General features: G+C 42.2%; 1 protein-coding gene across 7 annotated transcripts in view; it reads right to left on the bottom strand.

The window, feature by feature from the left end:
- ESRP2 (epithelial splicing regulatory protein 2) overlaps nt 1–16,753 on the bottom strand; it is a 41,124-nt gene that overhangs the window by 8,773 nt on the left and 15,598 nt on the right. For 5 of the 7 annotated variants that reach the window (XM_042437591.1, XM_042437594.1, XM_042437592.1 and 2 more), the window contains 12 exons: nt 16,237–16,350; nt 13,637–13,751; nt 12,704–12,802; nt 12,513–12,573; nt 9,109–9,219; nt 7,972–8,104; nt 7,426–7,468; nt 6,359–6,660; nt 5,235–5,456; nt 3,895–4,093; nt 1,656–1,881; nt 570–747 (listed from right to left, as the gene is read on the bottom strand). In XM_042437591.1, the coding sequence (XP_042293525.1) occupies nt 570–747; nt 1,656–1,881; nt 3,895–4,093; nt 5,235–5,456; nt 6,359–6,660; nt 7,426–7,468; nt 7,972–8,104; nt 9,109–9,219; nt 12,513–12,573; nt 12,704–12,802; nt 13,637–13,751; nt 16,237–16,350 (1,803 nt within the window). Of the gene's footprint in view, nt 1–569; nt 748–1,655; nt 1,882–3,894; nt 4,094–5,234; nt 5,457–6,358; nt 6,661–7,425; nt 7,469–7,971; nt 8,105–9,108; nt 9,220–12,512; nt 12,574–12,703; nt 12,803–13,636; nt 13,754–16,236; nt 16,351–16,753 lie in introns of all 7 variants that reach the window. The other 2 variants (XM_042437597.1, XM_042437598.1) reach the window with 1 other exon arrangement.

Here is a 16,753-nt window from a genome sequence, read left to right as displayed (position 1 = left end):
AGCCTAACACAGAAAGTCCCACTAGAAACTCTAAATGCTTTGTTTGTTAGAGTCCTTCTCAAAATGGTAACTGAAAAGTGATGCACCTATAATTCTGGCAGCCATTTTGGGAAGAACTCCAACAAAGAGAGATCTGTCCGTAAAGCAGATGGAGATATTTAGGACTCCTGATGTGGGATGAGTTTGCAGCCTTCAGGGAAGTTGGGGAGGATTGGCCCCTGGCCATGCACAGTTGCCAACCCCTGGATTATAGAAGTGGTCATCCAAAATATCCGGAGGTTACCTATGTCTCATCTACTGTCGTATTTTTTTGGATTTATTGTACTTTAGTAAACTACTCATCAGCTGAAGAGCAGGATAAATCAAAGTGTTGTGAATAAATTCCCAAAGACAGGTTTGTCCAGTGAGATATTTTCAAGCCATGGATGCTTGAATCAGTAGATAAAGAATCTGTGGATGCTTGAATTTGTGGATAAAGAATCTGTGGATACTGATGGCCAACTATACATGGAGAGACCATCCCGAGACAAAAAAAGGTGTGAGGAAAAATGGATAAGCCCAATACTGACCTGGTAACCCTGGAAGAAGCTGAGAATCTCCTTCATGCCGGCATTGTAAGGCAATCCTTGCATCCGGACAAGAGCACCAGGCTGGGGCAGCATCGGAGTGTGTGTGGCTGAAGTGGCAGCCGCAACCGCTGCTTGCGGAGCTGTGATGTACCCCACTGTGGTAGGGGACACTGGAGGGCTGGAAGAGGAGCAAAAGAGCTTTGTAACCAAAAAAAAGTGCATGCAGAGGACACACATCATGGGTTGTGTACATGCAGATGGTGCTATCTGGACTGGAACAGTTAAGAAAGGAGAATTAGTGTTATAACTGTGTAGTGCGAAAGGGTACTAATTCATTTGGCAAGTTGATATGGCTCATTCGTACATGCAAGCTACAACCATCATGCAATGAAACAAACATGGAGATCCTCTAGCCTTGGGTTATGGTAAGAGCAACCAAACAGCCTTATTCAGTACTTGAGACCCAGTTTGGGTCCAGAATGCTTGACAAACCAACAAAAGCAACAAAATTGTGGAAGTGGGGAAATATGGAAGTGGGAAAGTGAAACCATGGGTCTTTGGTGCACCTTGTTGCAAGTACTCTATACACACCTAGGAGAAAGGCACTACAAGCCATGAAAAGCAATGGGGCACAGAAGCTCCAAACTCTTAAGAATATATTTTTAAAACTATGAGGATTAGAACTTTGTAAATATGATGGCTCAAGGTAATACATTTCTACACATTGAAAGCAGGCAAAAGATATGATTGGGAACCACCGGGAAAAGCTCTGGAGTAGAATGATGACCGTTTCTGACTTCCATTTTTTTTCATTATAAGAACAATAAAATGACGGGGGTTTTGTTACTATTGTTCAACAACTGTGCATAAAAACCCTCAAGACCACAGAAATGAAGATAGCATGGCGTTATCAAGGGCAAACCTTTGCAGAAAATGACTGAGAGTTCACTTTAGTTCAGGCTCTGAGCATCATTTCCTAGATTCAGAATAGGCTCAGGTCCATCCTTTTATTTACTTCTTAGTGCCTAACCTTTTGAACCATAGTGGATCTTGGGGTTCTAGTAAAATAGATAAACTGAACCATACCTGGGGTAGTATGCAGTGTAGTTCATATAAAGCTGAGCTGCCTGAGCTGGGTAGTAAGTAACAGCTGGAGTAGCGGCAGCTGCGGCGGCGGCAGCTGCGGCGGCTGCTGACGCTTGCTGGGTCCTTGTCTGCGGAAGGAGCGCTTGCGACTGGTATATGGCCGCTTCTGCTGGAATCACCGCAGCTGCAGCGGTCTGGAAAGCAGCATAGGCTGGGGGAGAAAGGCCTAGGGATAAACCACAAAGGAAAACCAACAGCAAGTTAACAAAATACAGGTGCGCTGGGCTGGTCATCCATTTCAGTGTAGCAACGGGTGCAAGTAAGGGAGGTCATGCATGAGAGTTTCATGCATAAAAGTCAAAACAGAGAAGCTGAACGTTGTGTGATCATTGTTGCCCAAGTGAATCATTTGGAATCCTCAAATCAGACTTAACGCACTTACTGAGGTTGCATGGCAAGCTTCTAGATCTCATGGAAAAGACGTTTCACCCAAAACTGAAGGTAAAACATGATCTCTGGACTTACAGTGGAATCATAAGAGTTGGAAGAGTCATGAAGGACTACCTAATCCAACTCATTGTGAATGCATTGTTACAGCCCCACTAAGAATTGGTCATCTAAGGATGGATTCCTATATTGGCAGGAATTGGAACAAACAGTTCTTGGACTGTCAGCTTGGAACTATCCCTAGGCCCTGAGATTTCTAGGCTGAGATCTAGGGATGACTCCTTGGTGATGCAATGGGAGATAGTCCCTAGCAACACAGCCACACAAAATATGCAATTCAGTCAAAAAGCACCATGTATAACAAATGAGGAAATACAGACAGCTTTCAAAATAGTACTCTCTCCCTCAGATTCCTCCCCTCTCCTGCCGAAGATGAGAGGAGGATACCTATTTTACTATTAACCCTCCCCGAAAACCAGAAAAAGCAAACTAGGGTCTTCTTTGCCCTATACACCAATGAAAGTGATCCTGCTGCTTGGTAGTGTTTTAAGACTGTGAAAATCCACCAGGCTTTGGTCCATTGAAACACATTCTCCCAATAGATGCTTTGTCTTCAACAACAAGCTCTCTCTGGAGAGACAGCTCCTCCTTACTGCCAGCAAGATAACAAGGAACCTCGCCTGCTTTACAGTTTTAAAGAGAACCGCTTCCCATTTGGAAAAAAATATGCAGCTAAAGAGGTTCTGTTTATTGCAGCAAGTTTGCAAGAGATTGTGAACTGAGGACCCCAAAAGGGCCAACATTTAGGGTAGGCAATTCTCTCCTCAACATAATGAAAAAGGAAATAAAAAAGTGAACACCAAGGTATCAATATACATGGAGAGTGTCCTAAATACTGCTGTGCCAACTAAAGCAGACCCAGTGAAGACATGAGACAGCATAAGAGTTAATTTACTGTTCAGTGATTGATTCAATGGGTTTACAATAGTTGGAATTAGCAACTGAATTTAGGTCCCTTGTTTCTATTTTTTTTTAATGTTAGGGTACATTTCCATTTTTATATACAGGTTGTCTCCCTTATTCCCTTATTTTATATACAGGTCGTCTCCCTTATTTGAAATGCTTGGGGCCAGAAGTGCTTTGGATTTGGGGATGGGTAGGGATTTTAGAATACCTGCATTTGCATTAATATACATAATGAGATATCTTTGAGATGGGACCCAAGTCTAAACAGTAAATTCATTTATGTTCCATACGCACATTAAACACATCGCCTGAAGGTAACATTATACTATATTTTAAAAATACTTTTGTGCATGAAACAAAGTTTGTGTACCCTGAACCCTCAGAAGGCAAATGTGTCACTGTCTCAGCCGCCCATGACAAAAAGTTTTGGTTTTGGGGACATTTTGGATTTCTAATTCCGGATAAGGGAGACTCAAGCCTGTAATTAAAAAGGGCACCTATACTGAGTTCCGCTAATGCAAACATTTAATTCCATGTTTTAAAAGAAACCCAGTGAATGTTGGAAAAAAGTGTAACTAATCAACTAAAACAGGGTCACCATAAGTCAAAGTCGACTTGTCGCCATAACAAAAATCAACTAGGATTGCTTAAGGAAGGGAAAAATGGGTCTCAAATCACACGTGGTTTTGGCCCCAGCTTCCAATCCCGGCCCAACGGCAGAGGGGTGATTACAGATCCCAAGACAGAGCGGGCAAGACCACCGCAACGCCTCCGCACCTACCAGCCATTAGCAGCACAGAAGAGAGCGGAAGGAGTCGAGACTTACATGGTAACTTACATGGTGGCGGAGACAAGCCACTACGATTTAAAGTGCCACCCATTAAAACAAAATTCATCTCCTCTCCTGAACACTGGAACACTTCCACGTAACGGTCCTTCATCATCTTCTTGTGACACTTCTGGGCAACCAGGTAAGCCCGGTCGGAGGATTTCATCTGGATGAAAGCATCTCCGGACGGGCGGCCCTGAAATCCAGAAATCAGGCAACGAGAGAAGAAAACTGAGACCAGTTGGGACTAAATGGCTTTGGGGTTATCAGAACTGCATTGCAAACCAGTTTACTCCTGGTCTACTTGAATGAAGTACAGTGGGCCCTTGTTATCCGCTGGGGTTTAGTTCCAAGATCCCCCGTGGATAACAAAATCTGTGGATGCTCAAGTCACATTAAATATAATGACATAGCAAAATGGTGTCCCTTATAAAAAAATGGAAAATCAAGGTTTGATATTTGAAATTTATACCTTTTTAAAAACATTTTCAAACCATGGATGCTTGAATCCATGTATAAAAAATCAGTGTATATGAAGGGCCGATGTTAGAAGATTTGACCCACTATTTACTACAATCAGTATGTGGAGAGATCTTGTAGTAGGGCAGCTATGAGTAGCACTGGGGCTAATTATGCAACTGGATGCAAGTTGAATGGACATTCAGCTGTTGCTGCCTTTGAAATGTGTTTGGGAATTTCATTGGTACAAAGAGCTGCATAATGGGAACTGAGGCTGGTTACATACAGGGACAATACAGCTCCAACAACTCCGCCACTAGCCAAATTAGAATATAGCTCATACTATGCAATAGCTGGTCCAGAGTTTTAAAAAGTTCTCTTTTTTTCCTGGACATGATCCAAAGTGCTGATTATATTGTACTCATTTTAATTTATAAGCTACTTTAAGGGTCATTTTTGGGGGAAAGGCAAGGTAAACATAAAGTCAACAGAAAGAACCGTTTCTCCAATAGCCAAACCCAGTGTCCACTGTGAATTCGAAGGCTTTCACAGCCGGCATCCATAGTTTTTGGTGGGTTTTTCAGGCTATGTGGCTATGTTCTAGAAGAGTTTATTCCTATAAACTCTTCTAGAATATGGCCATATAGCCCGAAAAACCTACAAAATATCCAGTGTCCACTGCCACCCCACTCCGGTTCTTTCCGTCTATGGTTTGAATCCTAACGTTAATCCCAACTACTATAGACCCACTGAATCAATGGGATTTAGCTATATGTCAAGAATCATTCCAACAAATGATTTCAGTGAATTTACTCTAATTGGGACTAACCAATAGGACTCAGCCTAACTTTTCGAATATAATCTTGAGTTTCCCGTACTTGCTGGTTCAGGACCATGTGGACTCCGTGAGGCTTGATGTCCGCAGTAGCTTCTCCCATGAACTCCAGAATGTCGTCAATCCCTGCAGTGTAGGGCAAGCCCCTGAGCCGGACACAATCCCTGGCGCTGCCGGCAGCAATGGTGTAAGGCGGTGGTATCACAGGAATGATAGGCGTGGGGAGAGTGGGGATGAGAGGGGTGGACATGTATCTGTTCAGGACCTGTGGACAAAAAAAGGAAACAACCAACATCAGGGATGAGAAAGGTAGTACAATGCGCCCGTGTTATACGTGGCTTTGAGCTTATGCGCTCAAGCTGCGGGGAGCACGTGGGATGCAAGGGGTGGCATGTCCCATTCAGATGAATGGGGCACGCACCCCTGCCACCATGTCACCACACCACTGCACCCCATTCAAGTGAATGGGGCTCCAGCATAGGCGGAATTTGCCTTATGCGAGGGGTCCGGAATGGATCCCCCATGGAAGGCATGGGTTCACTGTACTTTCCAGGATATGAAGTAGTTAGAAGGCAACAGTGGAAGGATTAAAACACAGCTCAAGCAGACAATTAGTGGCTAAGAGAGAGTGCAAAGCACCCAGAAAGTGTTGGGAAGAAACTCTTCTAGAACATGGCCACACAACCCGAAAAACCCACAAAAAACCATATTGTTGTTGTTGTTGTTATTATTATTATTATTATTATTAAATTCTGGGGTTCCCACAATTCCCAGGATCAAATCCTGTTCTATTATAGTTCTGCAATAGAAGAAATAGGAGACATAAGGTCCAAAACACACTGCAGAAATAATCCAGTTGAAAGAAAAGGCATATAGCTGTGCCCTCCATGAGTCTGTCATTCCACTAACAAAAGCCAAAATGGACCACAGACATCACTGCTTGCATTGACCCCAAAACAGCTTAACATCTTGAAGAATATCCTTAACATCCTGAAGCTGTTTTTCTTGGTTATGAGAAATCTTAACTTCAGGCTACAAATAATACATATGTTGCCCTGCTCCACTGCACTCTGCATAATATCAATACCAAGAATTTCTACAGACAATACCGGTGAGGCAAAAGAAAAACAAAACACAGAAGCAAGTTAAGTGTTAAAAAACCACAACCTGTTGGACTTCTGCTGCCGTGCTTCTGAAGAGCTCAATGTAACGCTTCCCAAGGATTTCCTTGTGTTTCTTAAGTGCATTCTGTGCAAACTCTTCGCAAGCAAACAGGACAAAAGCATCTCCCGTGGGCCGTCCGTCTGGATACTTGACGAAGAGGAGCCCTTCCTTCCCGCCTGTGACCGGACATTCGGGTCCCAGGAAGCCCAGGACATCCTCCGGTGTGGCTGTGAAAGGGAGGCCCCGCATCCGGATGATGACTTGGTTCTCCTTGGAGAGGAACTGTGCTACTTCATTGGAGGTGCCTAGCGGAAAGGAGAAAAAGGACAACAGTCATTTTCTTCTCTGAAACCATTTTTAAAAATTGTAGTGATCAAAAATTAATTTGTCTTTTATACCTGTTAACACAAGTGTCGTATTAAAGGCTGCAGTCTTATCAAATGGCCTTTACTATCAAAAGCTTTCCACAATCAAGAGCTTTCTAGATTGGCTGGAATTCCCATCATGGGAATTACAGTAAGTAATTCCAATCCATTTATGTTGGCTGGGGTTGATGTGAGTTGCAGTCCAATCCATATGAAAGGCACCAGGTTATGCAAGAGGCTGCCTTGGATGCTAGAATATAGTTGAAGGGTGAACACTTTGGGTAGATTTCTCCCTTTATTATTTATGATGCTGTTGCTGTTATGTGACTGCCAGCCAACTCTGACATATGGCAACCCTGTCCTAGGGGTTTCTTGGTAAGATTTATTTTGAGGTGGTTCGCCCTTGCCTTCCTCTGATATTATGCGTAATGGTGTCTTAATGCCTGGTCTCAGTTACCTTTAGCTGTATTCTAACTGCAGCTAACTGACAATTTTCAAAATTTCATTATAGTACTCTAACTCAGAGGCTACAAGAACATTAAAAATACCCTGTAGCAGCACCATCTATGATATCACCTTCTAATAATACGACACGATTTCACTTACCACACATCAATTTTTAAATAATTATCTTGATAGCTATTTTGTTCAAACAAATTCTCAACAGCAATATTTCAGATACAGACTTTATAAGTTTGCACTCACCTCCAGCAATCTTCAGAAATTCCTCTCCGGTTGCTTTGTAAACCTGAAGCAACACCAAGGGGGGGAAAATAAATTATTAATGAAACTGATGATACAATTAAATCTGAAAGTTTTAGCCCTCTTGCAAAATACACTGATTTCAGATTGTGATCAAATAGTTCCACTCTTCTTAGCTGCCATCCAACATCCCCGCAGAGTAGCATAGATATCCACGTGCAGAGATATGTGGCAACCAGAAACCCCAATGCAGAACAGCGACATTACACAACACATGTCAACAACACTGCACAAGTCCACTTCCGCCGCTACCAGCACATCACCTTGCATGCATATTGAGCCATGTGCAGTTAGTTGTATCTCACTAACAGAATGCCAGCCGTTGTATGTCTTAAACACGGGGTGACTTGACAACAGCTGCTATTTAATCTCACAATATCAAACTGCATTACTTATTATATCCCTAGTACTCATCTCCCACCTTTCTTTGTACTGTCCCATAGGATAACAGTATCTGAAAGCATTCAAACCTGTGTCGAAAGAGCCTACCTCAATGTATCTACTCCCCATATGGTGTTTATGCCGTTCCAGGGCTAAGTCTCTCTGTTCGGAGTTGACAAATCGCACTAAGGCCTCTCCGTTTCTCCTCCCTTGAGCATTCAGACACAGGGCCACACCACCTCTAGAAGAATAAATAACAAAAGAATAAAACAACAACAGAAGAATAAAACAAAAACAACTCCCCCACCCCCAGAAGATAAACTAAGGTATGTTGACTCCATGCCCATGAGCAGAGTTTCAGATGGGGAAAGGAATCTATCATTACTTTCAGACATAATTTATTTTAGCATGTGCCTTTATGGATTTCAATCCACTTCTTCATCAGAGGCACCAATGGAATACAATGTTCGAGCCACCATTCTTTAAGCACAGTTGCATAGTGTTAAGGGATGGGATCATAAGGGGAGACACAAATTGTGACTTTGGCCAGAAAATGAATTATGCAATAAGACACAAGTCTGTCAAAGCCATGTTGGTTGAGGTTTTCTGGGACCAAAAAAATGACTTCTTTATGCTCTGCACATGCTGCAAAGAGTACTTGGGAGAGGGAAAGTATAGAGTTGAGACATATTTAAGCGAGGCTTGGTACTAGGCAGACAACCATGTCTGCAGTCCTAACAACACCAGATACATGTTTCTCAGGCTTTCTGATGTGGAGATCCAACACTTATTCCTCCCAGCACCAATGGGACAGGACTGGTACCATCTTTGTGACCACTGAGTAAATAGGGTCACAGAGTGTATATATACCCCACTCACTACCATGCCAACATTTTCTGAACTTCCAGAACATGGCCACAGAGTCCACAAAAACCTATAGTAAATATTGTCTTTCTTTCCTGGAAACTTGCCAGCAGCCAAGGACTCAGGGTCCCCCACTTTGGAGCACAGCACCCACAACTCCATCCAGCATGACCAATGTTAAGGCATTTGTGGGATTGTAGTCCAAATCACGTGAACGACAAAACATCCCCCACCAGGTCCCTAAGTATGAAAGTGTTTCTTCCTACCACACACCCAGAATCCACGAAAACAGAGACCAACAAGGCATGCCGCATCCTACAAAATGATACGAAAAGAAAAAGCACTGGATCCTGAATGGTGAAGTTATTATTTCACACTTACTTGGCAATATTAAGGCCTTTGAAAAACCGAGCTATGTCCTGGTCAGAAGACTGCCAAGGGAGACCTCGAGCTCGTATGACTGTTTCGCTATCCACTGTTTCTGATTTACTACTGTAAGAAAGAAAGGAAGGAAGAAGTCAAATCAGTTATTGATCCAGGGACTCCATAGTTTTTCCTCTTAATGATACTGCAAACACTTATTTCATGGCTCCTTATTAATCTAACCCAGTGGTTCCCAGCCTTCCTAATGCCGTGACCCTTTAATATAGTTCTTCATGTTGTGGTGACCCAAACCTATGAAATTATTTTCATTGCTACTTCATAACTGTAATTAAATAGGTGTTTTACAATGGTCTTAGGCAACCCCCTTGAAAGGATCATTCGACCCCCAAAGGGGTCCCGACCCACAGGTTGGGAACCACTGATCTAACCATATAATTGTATACAATGTTCATCTATAAATTGATTGATTGACAGTTACGATATTTATTATATTGTTTATAATAATAATTATATTAATTACATAAATTGTTATATTACAAGCCACATTCACTCAGCCTCGGAGGAAAGCAAAGGCAAACCCCCTCTGAACAAATCTTGGCAAGAAAAGCTTTTTACTTTATTTTAGGGTCTCCATAAGTCAAAAATGACTTGAGGGCTTCAACTAATTTCTGCAGACTTTCTTCATCTAATTTCCTCCACATCAAGCTCAATTGTATAAGTTTCTATGTTCCTTTTTAGACTTTTTTCCCCAAAGCACAAAAATGTCCCCAAAACGTAGCCTTTCCTGGCTAACAGGCCAAGGCTGCTCCAGGCTAGTTTCCCCTTCCCTCGATATTGTATATCATCATGAACTCTAAATCATATAACATGAAAAGAAATATAAATACCAGTATGTGTTTTCAGAGACTGGTCCATCAATGCTTGGCTGGTTTGCAAATGCAGGACCATAGCCTGAGGCTCATACATATTATAGTGCTATGTCTCTACTGTCTTGGTTCCATCTTACAGATTCTTGGAATTTGTAATTCAGAGAAGGGTACTTAAAAGTCTCATCCAGAGCACTCCAGTACTATATACCCCAGGATTTCACAAACAATTGGAAGTGGGATCATAGCTCCATAATGGTGTGTAAAAGGGTCCATGGAGTCAATACACATGTGTGAACCTTTTTTCTTCCTAAAATGTTCAAGTCTATCCTCAAAATACTAGAAGCGTTACGAAATGGATAAATACTTGGGAACTTGTTTTGGAAAACTGAAAATGCCTGCTTTTCAAGAAAACCTAACACTATTAGATGGTCAACATCTGCATGAGTGCCTTTCCAATAACACCTAAACTGGGAACAGCAACACCTTCAAAATGCAGGCTTGTGACTAACATCTTCATATATATATTTTTCCTCTTGTATGATTTTTAACATCTTTGTCTGACAAAGAAGCCAGTGGAGCTTTGAAAGTTTGCAGCACGCATTTTGTGCATTTTGGTTGGCCAATAAAGGCATCACGGTTTTTGTGGATTTTAGATGTTCTTGTACTACTAGATGAGTCCAAGATCCCCCTCTCCGATAATTACATGAAAGGTAGCTATCACCACCCCCAAAACACAATCTTCAGTGTAATATATACATTTTCATTTTGTCTAGATATCTTTTTCCCATCTCTAAATAGGAAAATACCCCCTTCCCCCCACAATCCAAGAGGATAGAACTGAGGAAAGGATGAGGTGGAAATCCATAGGTCTCCTCTGAAGCAAGTGCCAATCATCAGCCCCGATGCCAACGGCCCGCTCATTAATACGCAGCCAATTACACACTCCCAGAGTCATTTCAGCCCAAATGGAAAACACACAGCCAAAGACACCCCAAGAAGAGTGAGGAGGAACAGCGTCAGCCACGTTGGCTCAGGTGGCGTGGCAACCCCAGAGTCGGACAGCCTGCAAGGGAGGCGGCTTCCAAGAAACTCAGAAAGGCACACCAGGTTCCCCCACCACTTAGCCATCTCTCTCCCCACTACGGTTGCCACACAGGTGCCAAAATACCAGACAAAACCCACACCCGAACCCGAGTCCGCCTTCAAAGAGCATGCCCCAAACCGCACTCCAAGGCAACGAGAGCCTTTTGTTGCTTACATTACTTCCAACTGCAGTTAGCAATACACAGTTTACAGTAAAATTGCTTCTTTTTTCCCCCATCCCTCTGAACTGAAAGAAAAGAATATAGGACATCCTATCAGACACTTCAATGTGTGATACAGGGCTGCTAGCTCATCTTAACTCAACAGGTGGGCAGGGACTGTGTTAAGCAGGACAGAAATAGGTAAGGAAAGCAAAATGTCTTGTTGGACCTACTAGGGATGGAATGAATGTTTTATTGCTATTTATTTCCTGCCTGAATAATGGATTTCCTGATGCTCAGGAAGAGAATATCAATCTCTCACACACAAAATTAGCTTTGTTTTGTTGTTTTTGTGCAGGATTGCTCTTTTTTGCACACAATCCAGTAATTGTGCACAAAAATCCCTTATGTTTGGATATCTGGAAATGCACATTTAAAGAACAACATCCTGGAACACTTTTGGATGCATGCATACCAGGCGCGAACTGTGCAAGAATAACAGTTTTCTTCACAGTGGGGAAAAAAACGACAGACATCCTCATACTGTCTGGGGATGATGGATGGCAACACTGTGGGATGTATGGCCCAACACATGCGGAGGATACCAGTTTGGGGAAGATTCATCAGTACCCAACTGTCCTGGATTAACGCAAAGCTTTGGTGTGATGCATTGGGATTCCACTTCTTACAAGTATTAAGTTACACAGATAAAATGAAACTATGCATAAACAGGGGGATGTACAAATCAAGGGGGAGATTAGTTAAATACTTGCAGTGCTAAACCTTACAACCATTATGGTAAGCCTGAACATCAGATCAATGCTCTGGACCTTGCCACAGGAACTCCAACAAGTCTCAGAAAGGAAGTGGCAGCTTGACATGTTACAATGCCCCATAACTACACATTATGAGTCAAGGACCAGCAGGAGAATGGGGAACTAAAGGGCCCATTGATCTCTGCCTATCTACTATCTTTACAAATGGATTGGGCAATGATTAATTCTACTGCTGTAACTGCTGAGTTCATATGCTGTATTTCTTGGGTTACCAATGTTTAATGGGAGCTAGTACCTTGGGACAAAACTGCCATTTAATTGCAAAACAAATTAATGAGAATAGAAGAAACAGACATTGTCTTTGTTTTAGATCTGTGTATTTGCCTCTACCTTATCTTACCCATTCCCACCTTCTCTGCAATCCCAAAGATGGATAAATATAACAAAAATTGGGTCCATGGGGGGAAGGGAAGGCAGGACTTATGAGAAAACCAGTTCAATGTGGCACTTACCAAGGTCCAGTTTCATACTTGTATTTCACAGTTTCAGGGGTAGTAAACCGGTGATCTGCAACTGATGGAAATGCAGACAAGGTAAAATGTAGATAGATAGAAAAGAAAGAAGCAGCAGAGAAATTGCATGTGCTCAGTTTGGCACAATGGCACAAAATGTTGCAGGTCCAGGAAAATGTATTTTCACTTACTACATGAATCTGGAAGCATGCTGAAAATAATGGCCACCATGGCTTTCACTTGCCACACTCCAAAATCTTCCTCCGTTTCATCTATCCCATATCCTATAGCTGGATGTTAGGCTCAAGAAAACACAATGACGGATTGCAGAAGGACACATTATGATTGTTGCATAGTACATGTCCATTGAACTGCAGGGTTGAAGGTGTCCTTAGAAGCCATGTAGTCTAACCCTCTATCAAAGCAGGAAATTCAATGCTAGGACATCCATAGCAAGTGAGTGTCTTGTCCAATATCAGCTTCAACATCTCAAACAAAGAGCTAGTGTGGTGTAGTAATTTCAGTGTTAGACTCCAAAAGACTAGGGTTCAAATCTCCACTCTGCAATGGAAACCCAATGGCTGACTTTGGACACTTCACACACACAGTCTTAAGGTGCATCTGCACTAGGGAAATAATGCAGTTTGACACCACTTTAGGTACTCTAGCTCCATCCCATGGAATCCTTGGATTTGTAGTTAGACAAAGTCTTTCACCTTCTCTGCTAAAGAGTGGTGGTGCCTCACTAAACTACAAATCCAAGGATTCTGTAAGATGGAGCCATGGCCATTAAAGTGGTATCATACTGCATCATTTCTATAGTGTAGATGCACCCTTAGGTGAAGGGGATGACAACCCTCCTACGAAGAAACTTGCTAAGAAAAGCCTATGATATGGTCGCTGTAAGTCACAGTCAAGTTGAAGGCACATAACAATGACAAACATGGCATTGTACTATAGGGTTATTCTTCGTTACAATTCCACAGTTTTCCTTAAAATAAAAACTGACCACATTCAGATTAGAAAATCCAGGACCCAATCTGTCCCATGATCCCCAAGTAGGATCCCCATTCTAGAATCCAAGCAGCTAGGCTATCTTTATTGGAAACAAGATAAAAGGATACACTCTGCCATAGACTGGATAGTCTGATCCTTCGCGGAGGCTGAGTTTGGATAGGAATCGTGGAATTCTTTGCGGAGATCATAAAACGAATAAAAGCAGTCAGAGAGGAGGAGATTCTATGATGGAAACAAAATGAAGGTTGGTGGGTAGGATGAACAACACACATGGGGCATTAAAAGGTCTCATAAAAGTCTTTGGGAATGGTCTAGGATCTACATCCAAAGTGGGCACCTTTGGAGAGTCGAGAGAGGAATATTCGACCTCTGAGCCTCCTGGGACCACATCACCCGCATCAACTAAAGAAATAGCTGGAAGTCCAGTTCCATTTCCAAAAACACACACACCCTTTTTTGAAATTAAAAACAAACAAACCAAGACAGGGCATATCATTACCATATGCTTTGATGTAAAGGGGAATCATGCTTTCTGGAGCTTACAAATGCAACTGGACACATGAGAAACAGGGGAAAGGAGAATGGAGGGAGAGACATGAACAGGGAAGTAATATGTTGATGCTTCAGTTGCACTCAATTACAAGAGGTTAATGTAAGTGTAATAAGATCAAGTTCTCCTACGAATGCTGCAGAGATACCTGTCACAGCCTTTGGTGTGGGGCTATTGGCACACCACAGAAATAAAACATCTTGGCACTACAATAATTGCTATGACACAATGCTATAGTATGCTGGAATTTGTAGTTTGGTGAGATGTTTAGTCTTCCCATGCCAGAGAGCTCTGGTGTCCCACCAAACCACAAATCCCACAGTTCTATAACATGGGGCCATAGAAGTTAAAATGGTGTCAAACTGCTTTATTTCTGCTGAGTGGCAGCAGCGTAAGTTATAGTTTTTAACCTGGAACAGACGTATAAACTAGACTTGTCAGCAAAGAGTTATGCTCATCATCTTTATTGGTGTCCTTCCATATTTATTATCAAAATGGAGACACATGTGGCTCACTCTGCTTCTGTATTACGATGTTTTGTCAAGTTTTGAGTGCTAAATTAATGAGTGAGATGTTATCTGGCTATGGTCTCCAAGTAATACAGTTTTATGATGTTTGGCTTTAATCAAACCCAAAGAACCGTTGTGTCTCTGTGTGCTGAGAAACAAAGGGAACTTCTATTCAAGTCTCACAGCAAAGGTTTGATTTTCCAGTGAGATTCCTTAAAGCTTGGAGGCAGGGATGTTCATATTAAGAAGCAAAACACTAAAGAGCAGAAGCAAAACACTAAAGAGCCAAAGTCTAATAACTGATTGAGGTACTTTGGCACACAGCGTTTTAAGTATTTAATGTTTTGGGCAATAAGATTTCAGTTTGCTGGGCTGTTTTCACAACACAGAACTTTGAACAAGCTGTCTTTGGTGGGTCTCTTCTTATTAGCTCTAGTAAGCATAACGCTGGGAATGTCTTAGATTTACTCGTATCCGTTTTATTGTTTGTATGTACAGCGCTGTGAAAATCTAGAGCGCTATATAAATAAAGCATAATAATAATAATAATAATAATAATAATTGGAGTCCAAGAATAAATAAGTAACATTTTCAAGCATTGATTCTTCAGTTTGTAAGAGGTGGAGTAAATGGGAGCTTCTATTTTAATTTCCCACAATGGGAGGTTATTTTCTCTCAATGGCCTGAATATCCAGCATAATGTAGCATCAGAGAAATTTAAACAGTGGGCTCCAGAGCAAACCCAGGGCAGGCTATCAGTAATGGTAGAGTCTTTGGATCTTGGCCTTTGGATGAAGGGGTGATCTAGAAGGCTCCACAGCTCCATAGTGCCCCCTTTAAAATGGTATGGGTTTCAGCTGGCCACCCAACCATGCCCATTCCTGACCACTTTAAAGATAAGGCCAATAAAGTCTCAGCCTCCTTGGCTATTTCCACTGTGGGATTACCAGTAGTATAGGCCTGTTACAGACTGCCAAAATAAAGCTGCTTCGGGTCTCTTTGGAGATATGCTGTTTAAATGATGCATGCACCCTAAGAATCCAGAAGCTGCACCAAAGCTGCACTCCAGTGCTTAGGAATGGAGTGTGGCTTTGGCACGACCTTCGGACTCTTAGGACCCATGCATCATTTAAATAGCATATCTCCAAAGAGACCCAAAGCAGCTTTATTTTCGCAGTCTGTAACAGGCCATAGTTTCCTTCATCAAATTGCTAACAGCTGGATTAAAAAGCCCAGGTCTTCTGCTTCTGTACAAATAGGAACTATGTTTTAAGACAGCCATTAAGTCACCTCTCAGTCTTCAAGCTAAACATATCCAACTCCCCACTTTATTCCTCATACAGCATATGCATGTTGGTTTCCACACCTTCTATCATTTTGGTCATCCTCCTTTGGACATATTTCAACTTGTCAATATCCTTCTTGATCAATTGTGGTGCCCAGAACTGGACAGAGTATTTCAGTCAAGATCTAGCCAAAGTGGCACTTCTGCTTCCCTTGATCTGGACACCACATACCTGTTGATGTATGGATAATGTCCACTTCTTTCCAATGTACAACATACAATAACTGACCATAACATTAGTCATTTCTTTTTCTGCAGGATTATCTCATTTAACTCTCCACGCAAATCCTGTTAGCAACATACCTTTTTTGAGGCTTCAGGGTGAAGAACCTGTCGAATGAGTAGCTGGCCATCTGTGCAGAAAGTGTAAGAGCTTTTCCCCAGAGCTTTCAGATCACTCGACACTAGCTGGCTGAACTGTAGGAACAATAAGACAACATCCTATAGTCACATCCACAGATTTTGGACCCTATTGACTCACAAATTAATACAGTAACCAAATCTGCAATCCAGAGGAACTGGAAAAACTCAGCCACCAATTTGTGAAGAGCTGTTTGGCAAACCTCAAAGCAATTCCTCTTCACTTGGATTATAGTCGGAATAATTTAGGCTTTGGCCCTGACTGTGCCAAAGAAGGTCTTCTCTCATTTCTCTCCCTCTATCCTTTACAGGTTGGAAGTAAGCAAACTGCTGCACCCAATCCTAGCTTCTATGTTATTCTTCATTAATACTTTTTGGCATCTGAACCACGTGGGCTTGGCCACACCAGGAAACCTCGGCAAAAGCAAACTGCTGCAGCCGCTACTAAGGTTGTGCGTTC

The sequence above is a fragment of the Sceloporus undulatus genome, chromosome 8 (genome assembly GCF_019175285.1).
Source record: "Sceloporus undulatus isolate JIND9_A2432 ecotype Alabama chromosome 8, SceUnd_v1.1, whole genome shotgun sequence".
NCBI lineage: Eukaryota > Metazoa > Chordata > Lepidosauria > Squamata > Phrynosomatidae > Sceloporus > Sceloporus undulatus.
Note: the sequence above shows the minus strand (reverse complement) of the source record. Positions and strands in the feature narration are given on the sequence as shown.